The sequence below is a fragment of the Ambystoma mexicanum genome, chromosome 7q, assembly GCF_040938575.1.
Source record: "Ambystoma mexicanum isolate Mex_15411 chromosome 7q, UKY_AmexF1_1, whole genome shotgun sequence".
NCBI classification, from domain to species: domain Eukaryota; kingdom Metazoa; phylum Chordata; class Amphibia; order Caudata; family Ambystomatidae; genus Ambystoma; species Ambystoma mexicanum.
This window is the reverse complement of record NC_090941.1, coordinates 471610155-471627834: the sequence shown is the minus strand read 5'-3', so window position 1 is coordinate 471627834 and position 17680 is coordinate 471610155. Positions and strand designations below refer to the sequence as shown.

At 41.7% G+C, this 17680-nt stretch overlaps 1 protein-coding gene across 8 annotated transcripts in view; it reads left to right on the top strand.

The window, feature by feature from the left end:
* ELF1 (E74 like ETS transcription factor 1) overlaps window positions 1-17680 on the top strand; it is a 917745-nt gene that overhangs the window by 546310 nt on the left and 353755 nt on the right. For 7 of the 8 annotated variants that reach the window (XM_069639215.1, XM_069639214.1, XM_069639212.1 and 4 more), the window contains one exon: window positions 4205-4525. In XM_069639215.1, coding sequence (XP_069495316.1) covers window positions 4454-4525 — 72 coding nt within the window. In that variant the 5' untranslated portion in view covers window positions 4205-4453. Of the gene's footprint in view, window positions 1-3805; window positions 3828-4204; window positions 4526-17680 lie in introns of those variants that run through there. The other variant, XM_069639218.1, reaches the window with a different exon arrangement.

Sequence of the window (17680 nt, the reverse complement as noted above, 5' to 3'; positions counted from 1 at the left end):
TTTATTTTAATAATGCTGTTTGCTTTGTAAAATAAAATAAACACAAATATAGGTATGTTAAAGTATGATCTCTTTTCTCCTCTTGCTACTCTACAGTTTTCAAATTTATAAAAAAAGGCAGGCATGGCGAGGGGGCTGGGACTTCTAAAAATGTGGGTGGGGCATCCAGTCTGGTTTTTGCTTCAAACAAAGGTGGCAACCCCAGTGAGCATCCTTTTTATCATTCCACCGCCACGGGTTATGGCCATGAACTTCTCTCAGTGGCTCAATTGAAGTTGCACTAACATTAGTGCAGTTGCTAACCCTTCCTCTGGGGATGGGCTAAATAGAAATGGGAGAATGAGCTACTCATCTCAGCCCACCAAAGGGAGGTAGACAGGTACAGCTATCTTGGATAACACAGCACAAAACACCTATTTATAGATGACACAGGGAGAGCAACAAAAGCACAATAGAGCCCCTGGCAATGTGTCTGAACCCCCCCCCCCCTTCTGTCTTGGGAAGACCCGCACAGAACAAGATAATTAGACTCCCTAAATTACTGCCCCTCGTGTAGAGTCTCTAATACATGTTATGATGAGTTGGACTCACTGATTATGAATTGTACTATTTTTCACAGAAATTAGAGTTTGCGTCAAAGTGCAGAGACGGGCAGGGTGCACTCCAGTCGTAACCAGCAGCTTGTGATCTACCATCTCATAGCATAAGATATATTGTGTGAACACCCCCCTTCCTTCAGAGGTATCTACTATCTAGGTGTCTTTAGACAAATAAAAGAAGTATTTGTTGTTACCCAACGTAGTGGCACTAATGTTATCGTCCTGTGATGGATGAGAGGCTGAATGGATCCACCAGGATTCCAACCTGTGACCTCCAGCTTGCATGCATCCTTTGAGCTGCCTTCCCGGAAGCTTAGATGTGACCTTTTTAAGCAAGAGATCTATGGAGAGTCTGGAGTTCCTATGGATTTCCCAACAAACATGTTAATCTAGGGACCGACAACTGCCAGTCCCCCTTATTCACTTACATATCATCTGCATAAAGGGAAACCATCTTGTTGTACCCTCAAAGGGCACTGGAACCCTTTGAAAACCAAACTATTTATAATCCACTGTGCAAGTCCAACCAGGACGAACAGGAGGGGGGACAGAGGAAGTCCTGGCCTTGTCCCTCATAATAGAAGGATGAAGTCTGATTTGGCCCTTGGGACCCATTACTACATGGGCTGTGTATAGCAATTTGAACCAATTCACAAATCCCAGACGCAATCAAATCCAATTCGCTGTAGGACATAGAAAAGGACAGGGCCAGTGGGTGCTGCAGGAAGGGTCACAAGGGTGGGGCATAGACAAAAGGTATTCTCTGGGTACCAGGCCATGCCCGGTTGACCCTTCAGGTGGTGGTGACAATGCCCAGCAGGTACTGCAGGCCAGCTCACAGAGTCTAAGGCCAAAAGGCGTAGACGGGGAGGGCATGAGTGGGCAATGGTTAGCCAAGATCTGTAAATGCTCACTCAGAAGCGCTGTGTAGGCAGTGTGGGCGTTTATAGATGTTAATGTCACTGCAGTGGGCCCAACTACATTAGCTTCAGGCCCCACTTATTAGACAGTCCTGGCTACGCCTCTGTCTGAGGCATGGCCAAATGCCATATCCTGGGCACAGGGTCCACTGGGAATTAAAGTAGGCCATTCCTACTGAGTACCACAGGAAGGTCGCTGTGTATGGTCAGGGCTTTTATCCATGTCCATGGCCAGTCATTGTGCTTAGTCCATTTCTGTTTTCTTCGACCATGCCACAGGCACAGTGCCACTACCAGCAGAGCCACTTGGGCATGACCGCCAACAATGTTCAGGGGTCATTGTGCATGGGGCAGACACTGTGGGACTACCTCAAGGGAATTATGTCCAGGTGCTGTTGCCATGCTGAGCGGACACTATGACCATGGAATCCAGGCACTTTGATCATCCATGCCAACACTTTGACCAGATTCTGTTTTAATCAGCCCAACACTTTCTGTCTTTCAATTCAGAAAACATTTTCTACAGGAATTTGCATGGGTAATTTCTTTTGCGACCCCTCTATATGTTTGCCCTTGCTGGACAAAATGTCACAAAACATTCCACAAAAACAAATGTTGTGAGTTGTAGAGTATTTGGGGGGAAATGCTGTGCAGTTCTGTCTCTGGTGGCCAAAGTTACTAGCCTCAAAAATTACCTTTTCCTGTCCGTTGCCAAGGGATGAAAATATGTGGATAGCAACGATCCTACATTTATGAAGGTGCTCCTTGAATTTTCAAATGTGCAGTCAAATTTCACCCGTTTTTTCTTTGAAGAACATATTCCATTGATATGTGGTATGCTGATGCGCCTGGGTCAGGACATGCCCCAATCATGGGACTGCTATCGGTTTCTTTTAAAGATGTGTACTGCAAGATTTGCAAAATCAGTAAAGATGGCTGCCAGATTCATAATGTGCAGCCTGCAATCACAGCCCAACAGTCTCATTTGAACTGAAGTTTATAAACTGCCAAACCAACCATCAGTATAGGTATTTGTTTAATATATATATATATATATATATATATATATATATATATGTGTATATATATATATATATTTAATTAAAAAAATGTTTTAATACCCCAATTGAAGTTTTCATGTTGGCATGTTTTATGTTAATCCCGCCAGTAGTATTTGTTCTACATGAGAGCAAATTTTGTCCGGAGACTATTGAAAATTCACAAAACATTCCCAACAGAATACAGTGGCCTGATCTTTTTTGCAAAAAAAAGGCTTTATGCATGGTCCCCAAAGTTATGAGTCTCCCGAATGTTCCTTTTCAATAGGAGTTTCAGCGTAACCTTTATTCAGTGGTATCTCAACAGTTGAGTTTCCAAAGTGTATCAGTCTCCAAACAAAAAGTTCAACAAGGACAATCCCTGGGTGGTGTTGCTGGCAAAAACGCAGAAGAACCAAGCCATTTCTCACAATGCATACTTTTTTTAGGGGTGTCCTGGAGCAAGCAGTACCAGTCACCACATTCAAAATCCATAGATTCTTTCTTACATTTATAGTCCGTTATTCTAAAAAAATGTGGAGGCGCCCCCACCGACACTTTCACCCGCAGAGGCCCAAAAGCTGTTTATAAAAAGGGCTGAGGCCGCTGCTGTCTCCAGGAGGTTCAAGGAATCTCCTTCGGTTTGTGTCCGTGAACATAGCATGCAGTGACTGGAAGTGCTACATGATATCTGTTCTGTGACACCCAAAATGAACTATGCAATGTATATATACATGCACCCCAAGAATTACATGTATACATAGTCCATCCACATTTACATACACTTTGTCCAAATGTTAGGGTCTTCACTGTGCATGGATATTATTTGTTTACCAAAAAGGCTGGATCCCGTGTGCTCTGCTGTGTTACGGTGTGATTCATTGCTTTGCAGTCCTCTTGTCTCAGAGCTCGGCTTGGGCTTGGCTTGGTTTGCATTCCGTCCGCTTTCTTCTCATGCACTTTTCCTCCTGCACCGCCGCTGGGGAGCTCCCAGTGTGGTCATTCTAAAAACAGAGCCCTCGCGCTCTCAATTAGAGCCGCAGCCCAAGTTCATCTCTCTCTTCTGGTGCTGGGGCGCGCAGATCGCTTATTTTTTATTTTTTTTGCATGTTAATTTGCCATGACGTGGGCCTTGCTGTTTCCTCTCTTTCCTGCCGCTCGCAGGCCTGCGCTACAGATAAGGGCGCATTCACAGAGCAGGCTAGAGACAGACAAGACCTCTTTATGACAAAGCTGCCGAAGGACCACTGAATCCTAACAGAATTTAAGAAGTATGTGTTGTTTGTCCAGTCCCGTGTCGTAGGCGTGCTTGAAACCGATTAGCATAGACTTTATTTTAATTGGCTCTGAAACTAAAAGATTTCCTTTACTACTCAGGCCAGAACGGCGTGGTTCTGTTGACATGTCGTGTCTTGCTTTTTTAGCTGCCGCAGAGCTTCTTTTGGCATTCTGTGGAACACACAGTTACCATGTGCATATGCTATCAGATAGGTAACACAACATAATAGTACAGTTGCAGAGGAACTGCCCAGGCAAGAGCCCTTTGCCATTTACAATCTCTAGAGAGTGTTACATGAGCACTGTAAAACGTTATAACCAAAACAATGCACTGAGTATATTAATTTAAGTGTTTGTGTGTTTTTTTCAGAGGTGGAGAGGCTTCTGAGCGCAGGGGGGATTCTGGGAAAAGCCTTCCCCGGTCTGCAGTGGCCACGGAGGAGCCCCAAAAGACTGTCCCTCTCACGTGCTGTGAGAGAGGAGCCGGACTTCTGACACATCCTGCTGACTCATCGGGCACCCCGTGACTGCCGTCGGTGGGCGTCATTTGTGTACAGGCGACGAAGGAGGGGAGACGTGGGCTTCTCATGAGGGACTGAGACCCGGGGTATGCTGCACCATGACTTCTGTAGTACAACAGAATGATCTGGTTTTCGAGTTCGCCAGTAACGTGATGGAGGATGAACATCAGGTACAGTGGACGTATGCTTCATGATAAATATATATGCTCACTTGGTTGCGTTTATTTGCTGGCGTGAGAGGCCGGAGATTGGTTAGGGGTCAATAGTCATACAATACAGGACGACGGTTTCAGTGTTGCTTTGAGTCATTATCTGGCCTGTCAGTGTCACGTGCTTTCAGTAGAACAGAAAGTGAACGAGGCCGATCATCAGCATGGTTGGTTTCGAATGACTCCAGTGGCCTGCCGAATGGAAAGTGGCTTACTGGTTACTGCCTGTTTTTGATATTTCGTTGGGCTGTGGTTGACATGCCTTTGCAAGAGTTGGGGAACACGGGGGAGTGGGGAGACCGAGGAGATGCCAGCATAGAAGGAAATAGGGCATACGAAGAAACTCTGGAAGACTTCATGGAACTGAATCTTATTTTAGCATGTTCCTTGTGTAACTGTTTTGTATGCTTTAAACCCAAGCCAGTAACACACTTAAAGATGGGCCCAGTTATGCCTTTAAATCTTCATGCACTTTCAACTACTGCATTTACATGGAGTTTACTCATTTTTCAGGGAACAAGCAAAAATATTTAGAAAGGGACAAGGGTTTTTGGTAGAAAATAAAAGGTAGAGGGTACAGAAAGCATGCCTCTCTTTTTTTTGTACATGTTACATGTTCAAAGTGATTACTGCCAATAACCATATTGGGGACAGAGACTCGTTTGTGTGCAAAATGCATTAATTTAGTCTTCTCATAATTAACGATGCAATTATGCTTCTTGGCAAATCTTTGCAGTTCCATCAACGATCTTTTAAGGCTGGAAAAAGTGTGATCGCACGGGACTAGATCGCCCACATAAGAGAGGCATAACACTTTTTCTTCTGCAATGCTTCGGGAGATCGGCAGTATATATGAAAAAGTAATGGGGCCAGCACACACCCCTGTTTTACACCACGCCCGGTTTCAATGGTCATAGATACCGACCCCCTGCTATCAAGTCTAATCTGGACGGTGGTATTTTCATGCAAACCACAAATAGCTAATGATAGGTCACGCGGGCAGCCCAAGATTTCCATTTTCGCCCATAATTAACTTCTATGAACAGTATCAAAGTCTGCCCGGAAATAAATCATAGCTAAATGTAGACTGGGTTTCCTTTAGACTTGGCTGTCTTCGTTAACGAATTAAGTAACCACAAACAATGAGCCGTACCCGAACCAGACCTAAAGCCCATTTCGAACTTGCCCAATAGTTTGCTTGAATGTACCCATTTTTCAAGCCTATCAAGAAGTAGAGAAGCAAAACATTTTCCCGAAGGATCTAACATGTCCAGAAGCCCAAAATTCTCTGGCAGTGTTCTCTTGCCATGATTGTATATTGGGACTAGATCAACGCCATGAGATTGGTATTAACCCCTCTTCAAACACTTTGGTATAAAGAATGAATAGTAACTTCCCCAGAAGTCAGGAGCATTCCTTACTACAACATTGGGGAGGCCATTGGACCTAGGTGCTCCAGATTCTTTAAGGGAACACATTTTAAGCTCGATCTCTCCCCTCTCAATGGAAATATTGAACCTATTCCCAACCGGTTCTATTCGTCCAATGGGGGAGTTAGCAGCATTAAAGATATTGTTTATGTAACATACCAACTCCTGTTCATCAATACCACACACCATCCGATTAGTTGGATTATAATTAAAAGTTCCCAGCAGCCTCCGCAATTTACATGCATCTTTGGACTTGGCAATAGCAATAAGATGTTGCCACTGGGCATTTCTGCCAGAGCGCAGCCATTCCTTCACCTATGTCAGATACCTATTCTTAGCAGAGCAGGACGCTGTAGCTGCATCTTGTATATTGTCTGCTCGTTCCATAATATAGCTCAGTACATTTCTCAAGAATCTTTTGGCGTCGCAAATCGTTTTATCATAGTGATTTTTCCCAATCGGCTTGTTCAGTAGAGCATAGTACTCTTCCTCTACAGCCAGAGTAGACGTACACCCAGATATCAGAGACTTAATGCCATCAGCTGCTACGGGAGACACTTGGGCTAAAAGACTATCAGAGTTTATAATAAAGAATTTGCAGGCTTTCTCTATACTTCTCTCAGTCCAGAGCAATTTGTTGCCACCAATATTGACATTGAGATCACCAACCTGACTACAAGGCTTCTTAATGGAGTGAGCTTCAATATATAAAGTGAGGATGGCATGATCTCCGTGCATCGTGTCTTCAACATCCAGCTTCCTAACATTAGGCAGCGCAAGGTAGTCACAAAATAAACAATCTAATGTTGAGATTTTTTCCCCGCTCTTCCAGGTGCTTTTGCCTGGTATGTCACCAGCCACACACCAATTTAGCAAATAACACTCCCAGTCAAACAGTGAGTCTACCGATATTGTACCCTTCATGGTGTTAACGTTTGATTCCATTTCAGACTTACTATAAATATTTTGTCAGTTTCACATATTTCATTAAGTCATAGACATTGAACATTAAAGTCGCCTCATATAAATATCAATTCTTGATCCGCACGGCCTTTAATGTCACAGATTAATTCAGATACTGCTTCAAAAATGGCTTCTGTTTTAATAGAACCTGACGGGTCATAGATATTTATGACGTCAATCCCACTGCTAGAATTATTTTGGCTAATTCTGACTGCCAAAATGTACCAATCTTCAACCCTGAGCATAATTCTCTCAGCCACTAGGTGATAGTTTACCCCAATAATGAGGCACCCAAAAGGGCAGCCCCTTTGCCCTTTATTTGCCAGAATCTGGTAAATTTGATAGCTGTCCATCTTTAGCTCAGAAAACAGCCAACATTCCTTCTGGAGGAAAATGCCTTTTTGTGTTAGTCATTTCAGAGATCCTCCAACGTCCAATATATGGGTAAACCCCCGCATATTCCAGGAACTGATAGACCATAATCAATTTCTGGTAGATACAGCACAATCATTATTCAGTATAAGCCAATTTAAGATACCCACTATATTTCCTTGTAGGGAGTTGGTGTTGTTAACATTCCCTGCATTTTTACAAGGGAGTTTCAAAACTTCCCGCAGAGACTACAGGTCCTGCGCAACGTTGTGTTTGGTGGCATCCAGCTCCTCCACTGCATCAAGTTCATATCCCAATTCAGCATATCTACCTTTTTAGGATCTGACGATATCAGCTGGTCCACTGGTGTTGTAGTGCACCCTGCTGAATTGATGTGCAGAGTTCCTGATTTGTTCAAATAACTCAAAATCCTTGTTGTCTAGTATCCTCAGTGGTAAGATTTTCCGCGTCAATGAGAGAAAGTCAGATCTGTCAACATTAGGATTAACTCTTGTTTTTCCCTGCGTAATTTTCTTATTAGTAAACACCAAAGGAGTTTCTATGGACACTGCCTCGAAAGCTTTATCTGAAACGGTGCACTGAATGGACATAGGTAAAGCAGAAAGAGGCTCCTGTGAAGGCAATATTGATGCAAACCTGGTTTGGGTTATTACAGGTGTAATCTCCTTAGAAATAGGGACAAAGGAAGGGCAAATATTAACCGACAGTTGAGATTTTTCACCTGGTTGGCTTCTGTCATCGAGAAGCCTGCTAGTAAGGGTGCCTTTAGACTTGGCAGCCTTCTTACGTCTTCTCTTTAGCTTGGTGTTCCTCTTTTTCTGGCAATTGTCCGCCTGCAGCTTTTTTCTGAACTGTGTGTTATTTGGTGCATCCAGTGGTCGATGTCGAATTGAGGGAGAACGATTTTGCCGCTTTTTAAGCCTACGCTGCTTGCGAGATAAATAGAGAGATTTCACAGGGCAAATCTGCTGAATCCAAATCCAAACAGTCAGCCTGCCTGACATCAACAACTTCAATGCTAGCTGCCTCGGTAGGTGTAGTCTCCCTCTGTTGTGACATACAAGGAATAGCCTGCAGCGCGGCAGTTGCAATAAGTTCATCTAGCTCTTTATCATCATCCATGTTGTTGGTATTCTTCTTAACAAGACCAGACACCTCATTCAATATTTTCCCACACATTTGTAGTAGCACCTTCATCGCAAATTGCAGGACTGTAAGTTGTGCTTGTGTCACATTTTGTTGTCGAGAACTATCAACCACAGTATTCAAGGTCTCACAGTCTTTGTCCAGTGGACATAAATTGGGTCGAGCAGACAATCTCTGTCTAGAATTGGTATCTTGATTGGAATTATATATCAAGCCCGTGGCCACCATACCTTCAGAAGAGTGTGGGTTAACTGTATTGATGTTAGCATCTTCCAGTATATCAGGTGCCAGTAGTAGTTCGGGCGTCAAGGAATCCGCTTCAGCTAATCATGGGAAATTTAATAAAACAACAGCCATTTTCACATTATGTTGCACAGCCATGTGGCAATTTTCTGCCATTTACACAAAAAGCATAATAATTAGGAACATGTGATTTACTCTCCAAATACCTAATTACACCCCCACCATCTTGCAATTCCAAAATCCAGGACATGTTCAGATCAGCCAAAAAACAATTTTAGCTCTCATTACAGTTCCCTAAGTATCAGATGGATGATTTTTATTTACAAAAAATCACCTGGAAATTATCTAAAATATGAAACATACATGTAATCAGAGCGACTTGTAGTTTCTGGGAAAATGCAACAATTGTGACAGTCCATTTAAACAAAGGGAATCTTCATGTATGCAAATATGAGATTCCCTAGCTGCAGGCCATTTGTCTCTCTCAGCCAGCCTGCGACCATAATTTTCATGAGTAGCTTTGTTGTTTGAAGTTGGTTGTTTGAAGTTGGTGACTGCCTTGATTGTAGCCCCAGTTTAAATACCCCCCCTACATTCCGGTCATGCACCAGCTAGGGCCATTTGCTCTGCTGAGATGAGCTTTCAGAGACTCCCAGTCTTGGGAAGTTTGTTTTCCACACCCTTAACGTCCACACTTTATTGCAGTTGTAAACAGCTGGGATGCACAAACCAGTCTGGCAGTGAGGGAAGCCACTTGTAAATTTTGCCCAGAGGCCCACCATTTGTCCTTGGCTGAAAGGAACTTGCATTTTGCAATTTTGCCGGCTTTTCTTCTTTGACATTCGGTGTGTTTTCAGTATTCACTTTGATTTTGTACTGAAAGTACAGGGCTGTTTCTTTCAGTCATTAATGAAATACACTTTTCATTATCTGCTGTTCGTTTATCTGCTGTAAAGTGAGTTTGAATTGTCACAGTGCACCACTGGTGTGCCTGAATACACCTGCGCATCTACCCAGAGTACTCTTCAACAAATGTCTGCTGTTCTTTTACATGGGGGTGTTTTCTGATTAGTTGGATGCATTTTTAATTGCTCAATTAAAGTCTAATTGTATTTATAGAACCTTGACTGGACATTCTTTTTACTTTGGACTAGTGTACTTACGTTGTTTGGGTTGCTGCTGTTATCAGCTATCCTCCTCCTGAAAAGTATAGCCTGCCTTCAGCCTGAGATACTACATAAGGAAAAGGCGTAGTATCCACAAGTATTACCGACTATAGTTTCTTGACAGTGTATTATTGTCCACAAATAATTTTGTTTCATACACTCTTTAGGGATAATGAAGGAGAGAAAAGAGAGAAACAATAAGTGAAATTGGGGAGGTTTATATACTGTTCCAAAATTAGGACTAGTAGGTTGCTCATGTGACTAATTTCCAGATCCTCTTACCTATAATCAGTTTATATTTTGTATTGAACATCCTAAAGCGTAAATGCTATGCCATCAATATGGGTATGGTTGTTGTATAATAGTATCTGAAAAACATTGGATATTCATTTTAAAAACAGGTTTATTTCCAATATTATTTATGCTGCATTTACCATATTTATTGTGACATCAAACTATTGAGGGTACCACTTAGATCATCTAGTGATCTACCAATTGGTTAATTCCCTGTTCCTTTCATAATTCACTAGTTCGTAGGACTCTATATCTTGAATCCTACAAGTATGAAAATATTATTGTGTCTTTATTTAGTAATATGCTATCAAAATATAGTCAATATTAGTGTATCAAGTACCTGCTTTGATTAAATCATCATGTGTCCTGGTTCTGTTATTGATGCACTGTGCCATGCGAAGTGGTTCAATATTTCCTGGATGTTTATCCTGTAATGTACGTAATATTGAGCTGTAATCTAAATGAATCTGGTCTGCTTTTTATACTATTTGTGTACTTATCATTCATCCACTGTACAGTACATCCAACCTGGTTTTAGGCATGTTTTTATGTACATTTCTTTCAGGATGGCAGCACTCTGTGTGTGTGTGCTGGGGCGCAATCATATTAAACCTGATTAAATACAATTAACCTGATGATGTCATGCGTAGGAGCATCATGACATCATCATGACAACAGACGCCATATTATGCATGTCATCGTTCACGCGTTGCCTATTCTTGTATTGTGGTTTATACAGTTCGCAAAGGCAATTCGAATTATGCACTTTTCTGTGGATATTATACTTACTATCTATTATTGTTCCATTCATAACACAATTTTTGAATAGATAAATAAATTAGCATCAATGCTTTAATCCTATGATTTTAGTGATCCACATAATCTAAATCGATGTATGTTGATCAAATATGCTTTCCTACACTGTATATTCTCAGCGAGTTATTCAATGGTTTTGATTTTAATCTGTATGTTCCTTTTAACCCTTATCATGTTATCTTCATATTCATTTTAACTATGATTTGAATATATAGACAGATCTATCTATATAAGGGTATGGTTATCCTAATTGTTTTACATGTTTTATATCATCGATAGGTTATTCAAAACTTTGTTGATAATTTCTTTGTCTGTTATTCTCTCCTATAACCAGTATTGTTTCTGTATAATATACACCTAATACCTATAATCTATAATACCTACAATGTGTTAACATTAATTACGTTTTTATCTTGTCTAATGTACACATTATGTCAATATTCATGACACTTTCTTTGCCACTCAAAATCTGACAACAAGTACATTTCTCCCCAATATGAGCACATGATTTCCAGGAAGTGGTGTATCTCGTTGTCCGTGTTGAGTTCCTCTGTGATAGTCCTTAGATTAAAGATGATTCTAGCCTTTTGCTGGCGTAAAGTCTTTTCACAGTCTCCCATCCTTGGACCCAATCTGACATGTTTGATACCAAAGAATTTTAAATTGTTTTTCTTATCTGTTGAGTGTTCTTTATGCCAATGCTCAGCTATTGCAGTCTTTCGACCTAATGCAGTCAAGTGGTTGAGATGTTACCTGATTCTTGTTCTCAACTCATGGATGGCGCTTCCCACATATATCTTATTACAAATGCACACACTGATGTATATAAAAAAGGTAGTCCTGCAGTTTATAAATTCCTTGATGTTAATCACTTTCCCATTTTTGGCAGTATAGGTGTGGATATTATGTGCATTTGCACATACCGCAGTTGGTACACTTACAGAATACTTTGATAGGACTTCCCGTTAAAATGCTTGTTTGACATGCCTGCTTTTTTATCTTCATAAAACTTGGACTGTGTTTTGTTTCCAATGTTGGGGATTTGGCAAATACAATATTAGGTTGTTCTGAGATTTAGGGCCTCATTACGACCATGGAGGTAGCCATGCCGCTACTTGCGGCATGGCTACCACCATACCGGGTACCGGGTCCGGGTCCCCTGAATGGGGAAATACCAGGCCATTCCGACCTTGGAGGGCCCGGCATTTCCCCATTCAGGGAACCCGGACCCGGTACATACCTATTCCCATTGAGCCCAGATAGGGCTCAATGGGAATGGGGAGGATGCAAACAACGGGCCCGTTAATGACGGGCCCGTTGTTTGCATCCTGGTCTGCTCGCGGGACCCGCTAAGGACGCCTGGTTATACCAGGCGTCCTTAGCGGGTCCCACGAGGAGGCCTCGTAATGAAGCGGTAGGGGGTTAACGGGGCCCGCAGCTCTACCGGCCGCGTTAACCCCTTATCGCCAGGGTTGTAATGAGGCCCTTAATCTTACAAGTCTGGATCTAAATGTAACAGGTACCAAATTTTTGGGAAACTTCTTCTAATCATTTGATTATTATTTGAACATTGTGTAATCATTCTAACCATCTCTCTATCGGGATTCGTTTTCCGTTGCTTTTTTGGTGTCAATAGTTCTCTACATTCTGTAGCTGTGATTTTGTAACACACTGTTTAAGGTATCCTCACGCTAGGAACGTTTCTTCCATGAGCTCAAAGCATTTTCCCATTGCTATACCCCTGGTTTGCTGATATAGCTTATCATTGAAAAAAAATACATTATTTTGTAAAGCAAAGGCTAAAAGTCTTTCACAATTTCCACATATAAATAGTATGATGCTGATACATTTTGATGGATATAACCAATGGTTTTTCTGTGCTAGTAGATGGTTCATCCACATGAACAGTGCCTTAACATCCATGGTTGCCATCAAATAGTCATCCTTCCACTTGAGTCTATCTAGATTTTCAAGTACATGCATTGTATCTCTGATATAGGAAACCAATGTGTAAACTTCTGGTCTGAGAATAATATCAATGAATTTGGACGTATTTTCTGTTGCTCACCTGATACCACTGACTATTGGTCCGACCTCAGATAAATGTAAATAGTCCTTGTGGACATTGGGTAAGAAATATATTGTAGGTATCTTTGGTTTATTTACAATAAGGGATGATTTCTCATTATCAGTCACTAGTTGTTTGTGATGCCATTTGGTTACAAGATCACTCATATCTTGTATTGTATTTGTTATACATTGTCTACTGACCTCTTTGTGGCATCCAGGTGTATTTAGATGTTCATTTTAATTTAAGTCTATCTTGTTCAGAACTATGTTGTTCCCCCCTTTATCTGCTTCTTTAATTATGATATCTTTATAGGAAACAATTCTCTTAATTGCTTGCTGTTCTTTCCAGTCTAGGTTTTTGGAACCCCCTTTGATATTTCGGGGTTCATTGTCCATTCTTCTTTCTATGTCTCTTGTCACCGCTTTATGAAACGCGTCTATACAATACACCTTTGGTATTACTGGGATAAACATAGACTTTGGTTTGAGATTACTCTCTTTTAGTGTATTGGTATGAATACCTAAGTGATTAATGAGTTCCACCCCTGGAATTTCCACATCTTCTTCTATAGACAGGCATCTGTGTATCCAAGATATTTTTAATGGTGAGTGAGCTAATGATTGGTTCCCATATTTATTCCTCTCTAGTTGGTTCTAAATTATGAAAGAATTTCTGCAGCTTGAGTTTTCTGATACATTTAAATGTATCCACTTGTAGGTTCATGTAATCTGCACCTATGTGTGGTGCGAATGATAAGCCTTTGTTCATTGCTTGTATCTCAGTTGTGTGTAGTATTCTGCCTGAGAGATTGAGAACCAAGTTCATCTGCTTTATGGTTGGTCTTTTCTGCATTCTGAGCAAGTTCCCACTCCTGTTCTGTTCCCTCTTTCTCCTGTTCCCCCCCCAACCTCTGATATGAATCTTATGTTGTAAAATCTGTGTCTATGGGTTCTTGAAATCATACTTGCTTTGAATTCATTATTTTGTTGCCACAGTGGTATCTTTTTATCTGTTCTAAAATGAAATGTGGATCGTTGTTAAGTTATCAGTTTGATTGATATGCGTAGCTGGTAGACTATCTCCCTCACTGTCTGCATTAAAGCTGGTTGGTAATATGCCCGGTGTACTTGTTCTTGAAGATGGTTTACCCTTATCGTATTTCTGTTAAAATGTGTATACCCTATCTTGTCTGTAGTCTCTATCATCCCTAGATGTCTTGCAGGTCTTTTTTAGTTTTACTTCGTCCTGATGACATTTTGGGATAGAATCCATGGTTTTGAAGTTTTTCTTTTCGGTAACCTCAGGGGCGTCCATTTCCTGAATTTCTTTCTCAATTTTTTCCATCTCTCTCTCTATTTGTTTGCGCTCCTTGTCCGCATGTTGTGCAAGTAATACAACCATTTTCCTGAAGCTTTGGTTAAGGTTATTTTCCCATTCCTTTGCTAAATCAGAGTCTTCAGAGATATTAAAGTTGGCAAAGATTAAGATTCTTAACCTCCGCAAAGTATTTGATAATTCTCTACGTAGTACTGCATAGTCGCTCATTCATAATATTTGTTGATTTCTCTGATCGATAATCTTTAATTTGATAAACTTGTCTCGTAAAGTCTCCTCATTTAATGACCGATTCCAAAAGGTACTGCCTCTAGGGGTAAAAAGTGCTCTTGTATCCTCATCTCTATTCATATGATAGGTAGACATGGTTGTTTCCCAGGATAGAAGGCTGCACTGCCGAACTTGAATGGAAAACATAAATAACATAAGTTAATATTGTGCAATGCGCCTACCTCGTGTATTCAACATTTCTAATATATAACTAGTGATGCCTGTCTGCAGACACCTAATCCAGACTGATATTCACTAGTCAGTCAAAATAAAGTAATACTGTATATGATAGGTAGGTGATTATTCTGCGCCCGTGCTCTGTTTTTATAACAAAAAATCATTCATTAATCTTGAGTCACTTTTTTGGTTTATTTCCACAATTGTTAATGTATTGTGTGTTTCAGATTTTACCTACAAATACCAGCAATCCTCCTTCCACTCTGTTGGCAACACTAATGCAGACTGTTGTCTGAAGGCCATCATAAAGGAAGTAGGGCACACCTTTTTTGATTCTGATGACATACGTACAGAGAATAAGAACTGTGAATGGAGAGAGACCAGGGAAGCCGCGTGTGACTCCTACGGCGGGAGGAGAATCAATGGTATGCTGAGGCTAGCCACTCTGAACACGTACTAGAGGAGCAGAGCTATGTGCACCTACGGTGTCAGCAGTGGCGTAGCATGAACAAGGCCTGCTAACTGGAGGCTATGGAGTGGGTACGCTGACCAAACAAAAGGCTCTGGTCAGAAAAGGAGCCTTGACGGTGAGCAAACTGTCTTTTCTAGTGGCGCGACCATTAAAGTTTTTCATGGGCCACGCGCCCAGCAACCGACACCGAAAACAGAAGAAAACAAGGAGCATGAGTCCACAAGCTCCACACAGCAAGTACAGCTAGGTCGCGAGAGAAGCCCAAATAGGGAGACGAACCGCACCCAAGGACTAGACACAGTGTAAGAGACATTATAACAGACCCTGGAGACTGATGATAAGTACGTTAAGAGGCGGGGCAGGCAGAAGCCCATTTCCGAGGCTGTTGGGCAAGCCTTCTTTTCTATTTAATTATGTTTTCTGAAGTTGTAGGGCCTGTTAGTAACTAGGAATTTTGACTCAGGACTCCATATTTTGGACTACAACGAACACCCTTCGTTTTTGTTTTAGAAGGGCGAGAATTTCCCTCATAGCGATCGGTCCAGCTAGGCATTTTTCCTTTTATTGGAATAGAACTTTCTATACCATGAGCCATTTTTGTCCGAGTCCTTCTTCTGGTTCGCCACAGTACCTATTGCAATTAAACCCATTTAAAATCATCAGGTTTATGATTTTGATCTGAAAATATTTTTACAGTTGGAGCTGTCAAAGCCTGCTTCTTTATACAACATTTATGCTCTATCAATCTGATTCTTATTTCTCTTTCGGTTTTAAGTACATATTTCAGTGTGCAATGACATTTGATTAGATACATTGAATGTGTATGTGTTTTCATATATAAATATCAAGGTGAGAAGGAGTGTTGCTATGTTACACCACAGAGCACATTTATATTAATCCCACAAGTTACCCCATTCTTGGAGAATTAGAAGTACACTATTGTAAGGTGTTGGCTGTGATATTAGAGGGATCATTGGATCCACTGTGGGGAGATGTCTTTATTACCTTTTACTCTCAAAACACCTTAAGCAATATTGTATGGTCTTCTGTGTCACTGGCTGCAGAGAAATTGAAGAGTATTTGTTCTCTATTAAGGCCCTTATCAAGAAGAGTTGAGGATAATAAGCAGAAGCCTGCATTGTGGCTAGCTGTGACTCCCATATTCTGCAAAAGGTGTCTAGCTCCTTGCTGGGAAATAGCAGATTGGCTGTGGGGATGTAGTAGATTAGTAATTTGCGATTTGCAATGATTTACTTCTAAGGGAAGATATAGCATGCTTCTTAGATTCAGGGACTACACCCTTGAGCACAGTTACCTCTGAGATCTCAGTGGTGCTAGGGGTGAGCATCGAAAAGAGATTTTAGGTGCAACAAGCTGTTCAGGGTTTTGTAGGCAGGCAGATTGGCGGTTTGGATTTTGATTTTCGCATGTGGCCAGCTTTGTGGGTGGGTTCTCATGCCATTTGATAGAAACCTAGTGCATTAAGATTCTTTATTAGGTCTGTAATTTGGTTGTTGATCCATGTGCTGAGTTCCGGTAACCACAATATCTTTGTAATGACTGTAGGTGAATACCAACTGAACTGGTCTGATGCTGGCAACTCGTAGGCTCTCTGGATTGATGTAATTGGACAAAGCTTTGGTAAACACTCACCTCCAGTAAGGGTAAACCAAGAGGAGAGTACTCACCCGGCCAAGCCCAGATATAGGGGAAAAAACACACTGGCAAAAACCTGTGACGGTCCTGTAGAGTAGTCTTGATCCTTTGATGTTGTCTTGGAATCCAGCTGTGTAGAATGGAAGTCCTTGATGTAGGGAATGGTGGACTGAGAATGGCAGGAATATGTAAGTCAATGCAAGGGAAAGAAAGGGAACCCATTAGAAAGAAGAGAAAAGAGGAGAGGGAGAGGCAAGCCAGGAAACCAGATACACGAGTAGGGAGAAAGCTCAGCCCGGGAGACCAAACTGAGAATAGAGGAGCAGGTGAAAGGCTGCGAGTAGGGACGAGTCCCAACCCAGCAAAGACCGTACACATGAGAGAAGAATAGAGCTCAGAGAGATTGAAAACCCCAGCCCTAGAGTCTGATCGGGGAGAGAGGGTGCATGACAGTGGCTGCAAGAAGGGGGGAGCCAGACCCAGCAGAGCCAGACACGCAGAGAGGAGTCCGAAGAGGAAGGGTAGCAGAGGAGCCAGTAACCCATAGGGAGGTAAAGAGCAGAGCAGAGATTGCTCGTAGCAACGTGAACAAAGCGTCAACAAGCTTACCTTCTGTATCTCCTAAGTAAGCTGTTGCACAGCATTCTGTTACAATGGCGATGGATGGCAGTGGCCATCTTGAGT